At 53.9% G+C, this 13019-nt stretch overlaps 2 protein-coding genes across 2 annotated transcripts; one reads left to right on the plus strand and one right to left on the minus strand.

The window, feature by feature from the left end:
• Positions 1–2643: 2643 nt before the first annotated feature.
• Positions 2644–7248, plus strand: BDP55DRAFT_543256 (C2 domain-containing protein; the record flags this gene model as incomplete). The annotated part of the gene is made up of 3 exons (XM_060568391.1): positions 2644–2835; positions 2904–5873; positions 5923–7248. 3 exons carry the CDS (start codon positions 2644–2646, stop codon positions 7246–7248), a joined length of 4488 nt encoding a protein of 1495 aa, XP_060434586.1.
• Positions 7249–7840: 592 nt separating this feature from the next.
• On the minus strand, positions 7841–12133 carry BDP55DRAFT_542812 (P-loop containing nucleoside triphosphate hydrolase protein; the record flags this gene model as incomplete). Its single annotated transcript, XM_060568353.1, has 6 exons — positions 7841–7867; positions 7937–10153; positions 10218–10944; positions 11001–11095; positions 11153–11811; positions 11866–12133. 6 exons carry the CDS (start codon positions 12131–12133, stop codon positions 7841–7843), a joined length of 3993 nt encoding a protein of 1330 aa, XP_060434587.1.
• Between the last annotated feature and the right edge of the window lie 886 nt (positions 12134–13019).

The raw sequence follows: 13019 nt of genomic DNA on the forward strand, positions 1-13019 counted from the left end.
AGTACACAAATCAGGAAATGAAGGACGCCTCGAAGTGAAGACACGTTCTCTCGAGGTATGGTTAGCGGCTGGTACCTGCCAAGACGGCGGCGAGAAGTGTCTTAGTCTTAAATTTCCTAGGTAGGAACATGGCGCGATGAGTGGACGGCTGTTGGGGCTTGTTGCAACAAGCTCTGTGTCGCTCAACGGTGAGGCTGTACGCCGTGGCTAACTTGGCTGAGCTTGCGGGTCGTCAAGTCAAAGGCTTGTGCCTGTGCAGCTCGCATTCCAGCGTTTCCCGACTCCCTTTTCTTTGTTTCGCATCACTGGGAAATCAACGGCACCATAGCTTGTTTCGCATCGTTGTATGAGCAGGAGACACTGGCCATGGAGAGGTGAAATGAGCATTCGTCAAATCGTGGGCAGCATTTCCTGGCTGGCGAACCACTGAGCTTAGTGTAGGTGGGATTGTGGCCTGTCAGTCATGAGCCTGTCATCGGTTCGCAATGGTCCGATCGATGAAGGATTGACGGCAAGGATCGGGTAGCTGGGATGGACGTGATTCGACCATTGTTTGGCAGCTTACTCGTTGGTCAGGGTGCCCAGGTTTGACCGTTGGGCGTTGGCGGACCTTTGGTGTGCCAGGACGTCGGCCCCCATCCAGCCACAAACTTACCTGACGACCCCGACGACTACCTAGGTATGTGCAGAGGAGAATGTTGATGCTGGAGGGGTTGTCGTGAGGAATGTTGGAGTTTGCGATTGATTCAAGATGATCGATCGAGCTCTGAATTTGGATGGGCAAATCCGCAAAACTTCAACGGCATCGAACCCCCCGAACGATGGATGTACTGCGTACTAGCAAGGCGTCGACCGATGACGATGAACTGCTTCTGCCAGTGCGGGTCAGGGAGCGCGGGGAGTCTGATCGGACAGACTTGCTGAATCCCTTGTCGCAGAGGGGTTGGAGTTGAGACGACAAGCAGCGGATAACGCAACACCTTATAGACGCTTGGATTTTATCAGCGCACGATCCAGCATAGGAATGTAGGCAAGAAGAGTAAGCGCGGACGAATGGTGTCGCACCTTGCAACTCCAAACCAAAGTGTGTGTGTGTGTGTGTGTGTGTGTGTGTGTAAGAAAGATGTTATCCGCACTCTGTATCCGTAGATATTCGTAGTGGAGGTGGGCGAACTGGAGGAATGAGCTTCGGTCTCGGCGACCCTGACCAAGCTGGATGTTCGGCTCTTCCCCAAGCCTGCCCTGCCCAGCGGGCCAGCGCCATGCAGCTAGTCCCCCCCCCCCCGCTTCCCTCTGGTGCTTCCATTCCAAGTGCAACCTTTCCGGGAAGACACCCAACCTGGCACTTTCCCAGCTCGCCAGGTCCCAAGCAAGCTGAGAACCCCTGTCTTGAAGCTCCAGTAGCCAATCCCGCTGGTTTGGCTCGACAGGGGGTGCTGCCCTGAAGTGCTGTAGGCGGCTCCCCCGCCCGACCTCAGCGACCAGTCACGGCCCAATGCAGCGTTTCCCCCAGCTGAAATCTGCTGAGGTAATGGCGAGTATTACGTCGTTATCCGCTGCCGAGGATAGAAGCTGCATCACCTCTATCAACCATCATGGAAAGCTGACTGCCTGCTCAGCGTAAACTACCTTACCCGACACGAAGAGTGCCCAATTGCCTTTTCTTTCCTGCTTGAGAATTCATCAAGAAACATGTCCGGAAAAGAATGAGGGAGGTGTGTGTGTGGTCATTGAAATCTTGGTCTTAGCCAAGCACTTGCGGTACCTTTACGGTTTAGCATAGCACCTTGCCCGACGGTTAAACCCCTCCACCCCCTGCTCTGCTCGTCTCGCTTTTGTGTGCCATGAACCGGTTGAAGCTGCAGTCGTAATCTTGTAATGTCCCAGTCGCACTTGCACTTGCACTTGCACTCGTTTTCTTGCATTAGGTTCTAGTTGGCAAAAAGTTGTACATGGCACTTGTACACTTTGCACCACCCTGAGGTGACGCCCACCCACTCCCATCGGCCTGTTGTTCCGTCCTGTCTCTCCTAAGGTACTTAAGCACCTAAAGTAAGGTAAGGTGAGTCCCCAAACGCACCAAGTGCTTTGTACCGGAAACCCAATCCATGCCACGGCGTAGCCGCTAGCGAACCTGACGTATCTGTGCCAAATTCCCAATCCAACCTTCACCTTTCTGATTCTCCATCACTGCCACTGCCACCTTTTGCCCTCCTCCCACCTTAGCTTCGTGGCTTCCCGCCTTCTGTCTTTCTTCTACCGAATCTTGTTCTACTTCGCACCCTCCACAATTTTTTCTTCACTAAGCTATCTTAGTATTCCAACTACTGGCCGACCAGCCACAGTCCGGCCACTCTCCATTCACTCCCTCCTTTTTTCCCTGTCGCCGATCTACTTCCCTCTTCTCGTCTCTTTTTAGTCCGAGACCCTCCCTGAGACCCTCGCGTCTCTTCTCCAATTCCGTTACTTGTTCACTTCCTTCCCCCCTCAAACTCCAAATCCAACGAGGCTACCGGTCCACCTCGTCCATTGCAAGAGCTACTGTTGCATGCGTCGGTACAGCATCGCAAGCTGAGCACCTTGCTAATTGACTCGGACATCTCACACTAAGCTGCTCCGCGCGGCGCCCGAGAGCTCGACAAGATGGCCTCCGCAGTCGAGAAGAACGAGCTCAAGGTTCAGGGTGTCGTAGAGGCTGCCCAGGATCCCGAATCAAACGTTTCCGCAGACGATGCTCAGAGGAAGATTGTCGAAGAGTCCAAAAAGGCTGGAATCACCGCCTTCACCTTTGACCCGGATGCGAGTCCTGAAGAGAAGCGCCGCCAAGCTGCAGCTGTGAGTTGCGCGACCCAAGTCCCCACTTCACCCATTGAATTGACCTGGACTGACACGTCTCTTACCAGGCCGTCCCCGCAGGCTTCCATTCCCAGCGAACCAAGGGCATTTCAGTCGTTACCGATGTAGCTGATTCGAGCGCTCCCGTCACCGATCTCCCACCCCCGACCAAAGAAGGCGTAATCGAGTTGCCCAAGGACAAGGATGGAAATACAATCAAGACCGGCGATCCTCAAAGCCAGGAGGAAGAACCATACACGAGGACTGGTTGGGCCCCCAGGTTCGGCTGGCCCTCTGACGACCTCCATGATGCGGCAAGTCTCCTGGATCATTCGACCTGGCTCGAGAGTAATATCCCCGACAAATTCTATGGAGACTGGTACCACAATGCAGCCATCATTGCCTTTGCCTGTATCTCGTCATGGCTCGTTGCCGTCTTGGGCGGAGGCCTTGGCTGGGTCTTCATTCTCATGGCCGTCTGCTCAACTTACTACCGGACTTCTATTCGCAGAGTCAGGCGCAACTTCCGCGACGACATCAACAGAGAGCTTTCCCTGAAGAAACTTGAGACCGAAACCGAATCGCTCGAGTGGATCAACTCCTTCATGCTCAAGTTCTGGCCTATTTACCAACCCGTTCTGGCCCAGACCATTATCAACTCTGTTGATCAGGTTCTCAGTGGTGCTACCCCCGCCTTCCTAGACAGCTTGAAACTCAAAACGTTCACTCTCGGCTCGAAGCCTCCGCGTATGGAGCACGTCAAGACTTACCCCAAAGCCGGAGATGACACCGTCATTATGGACTGGAAGTTCAGCTTCACCCCTAATGACACGGCGGATATGACCTCTAAACAAATCAAGAACAAGATCAACCCAAAGGTTGTTCTCGAGATTCGAGTCGGAAAGGCCATGATCAGCAAGGGCCTGGACGTGATTGTCGAGGACATGTCCTTTTCTGGCATTATGCAACTCAAAATCAAGCTACAAATCCCGTTCCCTCATATTGAGAAGGTGGAGATGTGCTTCCTGGAGAAGCCCACGATCGATTACGTCTGCAAGCCTCTGGGTGGTGAGACTTTCGGATTTGACATTAACTTCATTCCTGGACTTGAGACTTTCATCCTCGAGCAGATCCACGGCAACCTGGCTCCCATGATGTACTCTCCCAACGTGTTTCCCATCGAAGTCGCCAAGATGTTGGCCGGAACCCCGGTTGACCAGGCTATCGGCGTGGTTGCTGTTACTCTCCATGGCGCTCAGGGCCTCAAGAACCCGGACAACTTCTCTGGTGCACCCGATCCGTATGCTGCCTTGACCTTGAATCGTCGCCAGCAGCTTGCCCGTACAAAGCATGTCAAGGACACTGGAAGCCCGCGCTGGAACGAGACCCACTACATTATCATCACCTCTTTCAACGACTCTCTGGACATCCAGGTATTCGACTACAATGACTTCAGGAAACATAAAGAGTTGGGCGTGGCATCATTCGCCCTTGACCAGGTCGAGGAACTGGCCGTTCATGAGAACGAAGTTCTGGAAGTCATTGCAGACGGCAAGGCTCGAGGTCAGCTTTCCTGCGACATCAGATTCTTCCCGGTCATGGAGCCCAAGAAGTTGGAAGACGGCAGCTTGGAGCCCCCGCCGGAATCCAACACGGGTATTCTCAGATTCACTGTGGAGCAGGCCAAGGATTTGGATGGCACCAAGAGTCTTGTCGGTCTACTCAACCCCTACGCTACACTGCATCTCAACGGCCGAGACGTCCACTCTACGAAGAAGCTAAAGAGGACCAACAACCCGATCTGGGACAACGGCTCGAAGGAAATGTTGATTACTGACAAGAAGAACGCTAAACTTGGAGTCACGATTAAAGACGACCGTGATCTCACTGGCGACCAGGTCATCGGCAAGTACCAGATCAAGCTTGAGGATATGCTGGAGTGCATGGGAAAGAGCCAGGAGTGGTTCCATCTCTCTGGCGTCGCGAGCGGTCGCGTGAAGATGATGGCCCAGTGGAAGCCGGTTGCTCTTTCTGGTGTAGTTGGTGGAACGGGTGGCTACGTCACCCCGGTTGGTGTGATGCGTTTCCACTTCAAGAACGCAAAGGACCTCCGCAACTTCGAGACTCTCGGCAAATCTGATCCTTATGTGCGCGTTCTTCTCTCTGGCATTGAGAAAGCTCGCACAGTCACCCACAAGAACACTCTTGATCCCGACTTTGATGAGGTTCTCTACGTTCCAGTCCACTCGGCTCGTGAGCGCCTCACGCTCGAAGTCATGGACTCCGAAAAGATGGGCAAGGATCGCAGTCTTGGTTTGATTGAAGTATTCGCCGGTGACTACATTTCGCAGGCTGAGAATGGCGAGTACAATGTGCACGATCAGAAGAAAACCTTCCAGGGAGGCCTGCAACTTCACGGCAAGGGCATTGCAAAGGGTGTTCTGACCTACACGGTGTCCTTCTTTCCTTGTCTCAACGTTGCCGATCCTGAAGATGAAGAGGAGGAGGCTGAGGCGGCGGCGGCAGCGGCGAAGGCAATTGAGGATGCCCCGCGATCGTCAGAGGCCGGTAAATTCAGCAGCTCCATCGAGAAGAAGGCCGAGGAGAAGAAGGACGGAACCGAACTGGAAATCAGCCCGCCAAAGACACCAGTCACTCCTGTTTCACCCACAATGCCCAGGAAATCCAAGGATGAAAGCGGCCCGCCTAAGATTCGGCTGTCCCCTCAGGAGCTCCTGAAGTACGAGTCTGGTCTCTTGATCTTCAAGCTCATGGAAGCGGAGATGCCGGAGCACAACACACACTTGGAAGTCTGGGTCGACGACATGGCCTTCCCCTCGTACACCTCATCTGCCGCTAAGCACAAGAAGCACGCATTCGATGAAATTGGCGATTGTTTCATCCGAGAGCTTGACTTCTCTCGTCTTACACTCAAAGTCCGTGAGAAGGGCGATAAGGTCGAAGGCAGCGACAAGGACAAGGACCACACCATGGCCAAGTTGCAGGGAAACACTTTAGACACGCTGAAGCAGTGCCTGGTGAGTTATCTCATCCTCTAGAACACGACAAATTACTGACTAGCCCTAGAACAATCCCACGACTCTCAAGCTGAAAGACAAGGAAAACCGGCCCAGCAGCGTCAAGGTCAGCCTCAAGTACATTCCCGTCAAAATGCAACTGGATCCGAGCGAAAGTATCAACAACATGGGTACCCTCCGAGTCGATGTTTTGGACGCCCAAGACCTCCCGTCAGCCGACTCGAATGGCAAGAGCGACCCCTACTGCAAGTTCGAACTCAATGGCGAGGATGTGTACAAGACCAAGGTCCAAAAGAAGACGCTGCATCCTGCTTGGAACGAATTCTTCGAGGTCCCCGTCCCATCGCGAACGGCCGCCAAGTTCAAGGTCACTGTGTGGGACTACGACTTCGCTGACAAGCCCGATTTCCTCGGTGCTGCCGACATCAACCTTGAGCAGTTGGATCCCTTCCGGCCTAGCGAGAGTCGACTGATTCTAGATGGAAAGTCAGGCACAGTCAGATTGAGGATGCTTTTCCGGCCCTCTTATGTCACACGAACTCGTCAAGGCACCTCTACCTTTTCTGGAACGTTCGCAGCTCCTGGAAGAATTGTCACAGGCATTGCAGGCGCGCCCATCAAAGTCGGCAGCACTGTTGGTCATGGCGTGGGCAAAGGTGCTTCGTTCCTCAAGCGTGGTCTGTTTTCCAGGAAGGACGATGATGCAGAGGGTGCATCGTCTAGTTTCAACGACATCCCAACCATTGTCGAGAATGGTGGTAGCCCTCCTGGGCCGACGCCTGGCCTTGGACTCAAGCGAGCAACAGGATTCTCCACATCGGATGGGAGCGAATCCCCTGATACGCGACCGGGCACCTCCAATGGCTCTACACTGGGTCACTCGCGTAAACAGAGCAACGGCGCCGCCTCTGTTCACAGCTTGAACCCAGGCTCTCCTGGCTCAGGAAGCGCCTCTTTCACCATCGTATCTGCTACGGGATTCCCTCCGTCAACCGACCTATACATTACCATCAACCAGTTGACGCCCAAGCCCAAGGCAATCGGCAAGACCAAGCACCATAAGGACGCCACTGGTTTCTTCCGATTCAACGAGACCTTCAAGACCACATGCTCACCCGATACCCAGTTCAAGATCGAGGCGAAGGGCGAACATACCCTCAGGAGCGATGACGACCTGGGTGAAGCCCTTTACTTCGTTGATGAAACCGGAACAGGTGCCGAGAAGGAGATCAAGGTCGGAAGCGGAACGGTCATCATGAAGAGCACCTTCGTCGCGTCAGCCAGCACCTTGGACCCTGATAGCCCCAAGTCTATCGTTCGCCGGAGCTTCATGAGCAAGCGTGAGAGTCGCAGCAGAGAGGGAACTCCGAGCTGATTGAATTCTTTCCAGCTCGTCAGTCCAACCTCACTTCCGGACTGTAACTATTTTCTTTATACGCCTTATTCCTTTGATAACAAAAAGCTTCTTGACTTCTTTCAGATACCTTGGATGTTGCCCATCAAGCTGACGAATACCATCCACTAATGAGTCTTTTCATTTTTACCCTTGATTTTTATTTTGTACTGGAGGACGGAGTCGGAGGGTTCAGGGAGACGGTCGGGTAGGGCGTGGACGGCGGCAGAGGGAGCAGGGCAAAGATGGTTGGCTTAACGTCGGCCGTCAGTCCATAGCTTCTTGTAGTTAATGATGCAATCAAAATATTCAGTGTGACTGACTCTGTGCTACCTCAGACCGATCTTGGGTCATATCAATTGGCATTTGCTCTTGCCGCCGCTACAGTGACAGGCAGTGCATGTTGATTTCCATGTCTTACAAATCTCGGAGTGTAGTTCTCTAGTAATGTACACCATGCTCTGCAGAGAAGGGAAAGCCCCGTCCACCTAGCTGTCAAAGCTATTCTACCAACCATTCATCACTCAAGCCGCCTCCATGTTGTACAACGAAAGCCATCCTATCCAGCGACAATTCATCGATCGAGCGCTTGGCTGTGGCACTACACCAAAACAAGTCAGTAAATCTCTCTCTCTCTCTCTCTGTTGCTTGAAAGCGATGAGGAACTTACCATGTGCCAGTACACACCCTTCTTCTTCAACAGCTCGTTGTGGCTGCCCTTCTCCAACAGCTTGCCCTCGCCCAGAACAAAGATGACGTCGGCGTTTTGCACCGTCGCGAGACGGTGCGCGACGACGACCATGGTTCGCCCCTTTCCAGCCCTCTCGAAGGCGGCTTGGACCAGCTTCTCCGACTCGGAGTCGAGGGAGCTCGTGGCCTCGTCGAGGAGGAGAATATTGGGGTTCCGGATGAGAGCGCGCGCAATCGCCACGCGCTGCTTCTGTCCGCCCGACAGGGAGACGCCCTTGCTGCCGATGTCGGTGTTGTACCCCTCGGGGAGCGACGCGATGAACTCGTGAATCGAGGCGTCGCGGCAGACCTGGTGCAGCTGCTCGTCCGTGATGGTGCCGTCTTCCACGCCGAGGAGGATGTTCTCGCGGAGCGTGCCCTGGAAGAGGGTGGCCTCCTGGGCGACGAGGGAGAGCTGCTTGCGGTACTCGTAGACGTTGATGTCGTTGATGTTTTTACCGTTGCAGAGGATGGCGCCTTTTTGGACGTCGTAGAAGCGCTCCATGAGTGAGACGATGCTCGTCTTGCCGCAGCCCGAGGCGCCGACTAGGGCGGCGAACTGGCCCTTTTCGATGGTCAGGTTGAGACCTTTGAAGACGGAGACGTCGCGCGTCGGGTACTTGAAGTGCACGTCGCGCAGCTCAATCTGGACGCCGCCTTCCGTGTCGGGAATCCTTTCTGTTGTGGGGACGAGGTCCTGGTTCCGGGACTCGCGCATGTTGATGATGCGATTCGAGGCGCCCGTGACCTGGGCCGCGTTGGGGCCGAAGCTGAGCCCTTGGCCGGCGGCTTCGGCGCCTTGGATCACGGCCATGAAGCAGACGAAGAAGCCCTGGGCCTGGTACTCGCCGGACGCGAGGAGCCGGCTGCCGTACCAGAAAATGAGGGCCTGGCAGGCCATGGACACCGAGTCGGAGAAGCCAAAGACGGCACTCGTCCAGCGAGCCTTTTTGAAGGCGTGGCTGACGTGGCCTTTGAGCAGGTTTTCGTAGCGCAAGCAGGTCATGTCCTCCAGCGTCAAGGCCGAGACTGTTCTGAATGCCCCGATGGACTCGGCGGCGAATTTGGAACTCTCTGCAAAGACTGCGGCGTTCATCTTGTCGAATTCGATCTCGTACTTGAAGCGGAGGTAGCCCGATATGAGACCGATGGGCATTGTGACGCAGAGAGCGACGAGCGCCAGTTTCCAACCGAATGCAAAGGCAATGGAGATGGCGCCAATGACGTTGAAGATGGCCGTGTAGACCATGGCCATGTTGAGACCCAACAGCTCCTCCAGCTGCTTGGGATCGCCAGCCACACGCGCTGTGAGACTGCCGTGGGCATTCTCTTCTTCGTCGTAGAACGAGGTCTTTTGGAATAGAATGGCCTCAAAATACTGCTGTCTGTAGACTGCGCAGATGATGGCCGCCAGGTGTGTTGCGACGAATCCCATGAAGAAGTACGACAGACCGATACCGATCGCGAGCACCGCCCACATGAGTGACCAGAAATTGCTGTCGCTTTTGATCTTTTCGGGGCCGTTCGCGGGGTTGAATACTACAATGACTTTGGCAAAGAGGTAGGCCTGCAACGGGGTACCAGCCGCAGCACAAGCCGCAAAGACGACGGTGAGGATGCAGAGATACCAACGGCTCCGCTGCTCGTACAGCAACCGACCGAAACTCTGAAAAAGGTTGCGATTCACGGCCTCGGGCTTTGGACGTGTGCCGCTTGCCTCGGACATTGCCGCGCTCTTCTCTCGGCCAAGATACTCGCCGAGGTCTTCCTCCTTTGGGTTATCGTCATCGCTGGCTTCCGTCTGGTCTCCGAGGGATAGTTGCTGGGCATGGACCAGCCCGTAGTATACACCCTCATCGTCCTCCAGGAGGCTCTCGTGGGTGCCTTGCTCAACCACCTTGCCCTTCTTCAAAACAATGATTCGGTCGGCCTTTTTGATAGTGGAGAGTCGATGGGCAATGGTGATTGTCGTACGGTTCTGAGAGACCTTGTCGAGAGCGGCTTGGACAATTCTCTCACCGCGGACGTCAATGGCACTAGTGGCCTCGTCCAAGATGACAATCTTTGGCTTCCTGACGATGCTTCGAGCAATGGCGATGCGCTGACGCTGTCCGCCGGAGAGCTTTGCGCCACTGTCGCCGACGAAAGTGTCATATCCCTAAGAGATTTCGCGATTAGTATGTGTATTCAGAAGCAAGTAAGGCCGGGCGGCGGATGCTTACGTCCGGCAGACGATCGATGAATTCGTCAGCGAATGATTCCTGGCAGGCTTCCTTGACAAGAGCTCTCTTCTTATCGTCGGATTCGTCTTCCCACTGTGAGCCAATCAACCCGTAAGCAACATTCTTGAAAATGGTGTCGTTGAAAAGAAATGGCTCTTGTTGAACAAGACCAATTTGTGATCGCCACCATTTGAGGTCGATGTCGTCGAGCGCATGGCCGGAAGTAGAGACAGACCCCTTGAGCTCCACGGAGGGTCCGGTCTCCTCGGGCTCGGGCTTTTCCTCATCGTCAGAGTCTACCCCGCCGTTCTTCTTGCTCTTCTTCTTTTTCTTCTTCTGGGCTTCCTTCATCTTGTCCTTCTCGATCGTCTTGGCGATGATGTACTGGTCTTGCAGGGTATACCATCTTTCAATCAGACCTACGATGGTGCTCTTGCCTGATCCTGAAGGACCAACGATTGCTGTGACCTTGCCCGCCTCGATAGTAAGATCCAAATCGTCAAGAACCTTGACATGTGGCCGGCTGGGATACGCAAAGGTGACGCCCTTGAATTCGATGTTCTGGTTGGCGGATACTTCGGGCCCCTTCAGCTCCCCTGTACTTGGACGAGGAGCATCAATGACGGTCAGGAACTCGCATGCCGCGACCATTGCTTTGCTGATGGCAAGCAACGGAGTGCTGATACGTTCCAGGGACATGACAGTAAGCATGACTGACATGAGGACACTGTCTCGTATGTTAGATAGGGGTTCAGGGGTTTCACATGGTTTGACGTTTCTCACATGATGACTTCGCCGACATTGTCAACTCTTCCGTCAACCCAAGAGTGTGTGCCGTACCAGAATGCCAGTCCGAAAGTACCGAAAAGAGCGAAGAACTACGATGGATTAACACAAATTGCTTCTTCTGACCACGGAAGAGTGTGTGAACTTACAATCATGCCGAACTGGAGAGCCATCAAAGGCGCCGTGGCCTGGCCCTTCTGACGAGCAACATTGACCCAACGAGCATACCGAGCAGCAATGCGATCTTCCGCACCGCAGGCAGCAACCATACGAATGCTTGAGAACGCCTCACTTGCAACAGCAGAAGCCTTGCCTTCCGCCCGGGTTACTTGACTGTGGCCCTTGATGATGAAAGGCAACAAAACACCCAAAACCAGGAGGATGAAGAGAATGACCGACGCTGTGACAAGAGTCAGAGACCAGTTGTAAGTGAACGCCACAATGATGGCAGTCCAAATTGTGCCATTGAACTCGAGGAAGACGCCGAGCTTTTCCGAGATGCCAATCTGGAGTGTGTTTGCGGTAGATGTGATGGTGCCAGCCGCAGCTCCGGCTGGCATCGAATCGAGTACGTGGATGGTCTGGCCGAAAAGACGTTGAAGGTAGTGCAAGCGAATAGCAGAAGACAGCCGGATGCCAATCATCCTAAACGCAAACTTGTTGACATAGTTGAGGGCGAATCGAGCCAGGAAGAGAATGAAGAGATAAAGGGCTTGTTTGTCGGCAATCCTCTTGAAGTCGTCTGGAGATACGGAGCCGTCTCCAGAAGTGAATCCGTTGAACTGGTTGACAAGTTGGCCAAAGATGACTACGCATGTAAGTCAGATAGTTGGTATGTACGGGCAAGTCTGTGTTTTCTCACTGTTCATCAATGGCAATGTGGTACCGGCGGCGATGGAAGCGATGCCGGCCGCAAAGTACGCAAAGATGTCCCATTTCGTGGCGTACGTGAAGACGCGCAGGTAGTCCTTGAAAGTAGGTTCCCGTTCAGGCTTGATCTTGGCTTCGGGAGTAGGAGCATCATCCTTGCTGGAACTTGAATGCACCGCATCCTTTTTGTCGTCAAAGACGCCTGTTGCCACCGAGGGCAGCGCGTCTGACGGCGCCGTACCCGTCTCGATATTATGCATGCTGGAGTGTTTGTCTGTCGAGAACGGGACTCAAGAAGACATCGTCGGTAGTCGGAGTGATGTTGTAGAAGAGGCCTGCATCCAACGATGGTTCGGCTTGGTAGAGAGAAATGGAAAGAAACCAATTAGAATGTTCTCTTGGATCTTATGAACATGGAGAGAAAAGGGCAGGAGTCGAGCAGACCGGGTTGGTCCTAGACGTGTTTATACATCTGTATTCGAGAGAGAATACACGTAGACAAAAGGGAGTGATGGAAGCCTCAAGGAGACGACTAGACGTCGAATCCGAAAAAGAAGCGGAATCCTAGTGTATTACATCTCGTCGTAAAAAAACAAAAAAGGCCTTCTATCCAGGCATGGACTTTTACGAGACGTGCAGCAGCGCCTTCGAAGCAACCTGCTATTACGGCACGTAGGGGTACAGACCGGGGGACTCCAAGTTCAACGGACGGTAGGTGGGTCAGCTTGGACCCACTTCGGATGGATAATCATCCCGCTTAGGAATGGTGGGAGCTAAAGCACGCGCCATCTTCTGCCCTACCACCAGCATCCTACGACTCGGGAGTCTAATTGGTGTCCGGAGTACCTATCCGTACCTGCTTGTGAGGGTCTTTGTTTGTGGGAAATGGAAGTGTCTAGGTAGCCTAGGTGCCTTGCTGCTTGCATGTTCTGACATGTTCAGGTGACGGAGTCGATGCTTACTTTCTGGCTTGGCTAAGAATCTAACCGAATGGACGCCACGATGGAAGAGTAAGAGTCCGCCGTGATGCCCTGGTGATATTGGACGAACTTGAGACGACGTTGGCTGGCATTTGGATCGCGAAAACATACTTCCCGCCTCTTGGGAACCGCCGGGGACCCGAATACGCGGATCAATTCATGATCG

The sequence above is a fragment of the Colletotrichum godetiae genome (genome assembly GCF_030913485.1).
Source record: "Colletotrichum godetiae strain CBS 193.32 chromosome Unknown BDP55scaffold_5, whole genome shotgun sequence".
NCBI lineage: Eukaryota > Fungi > Ascomycota > Sordariomycetes > Glomerellales > Glomerellaceae > Colletotrichum > Colletotrichum godetiae.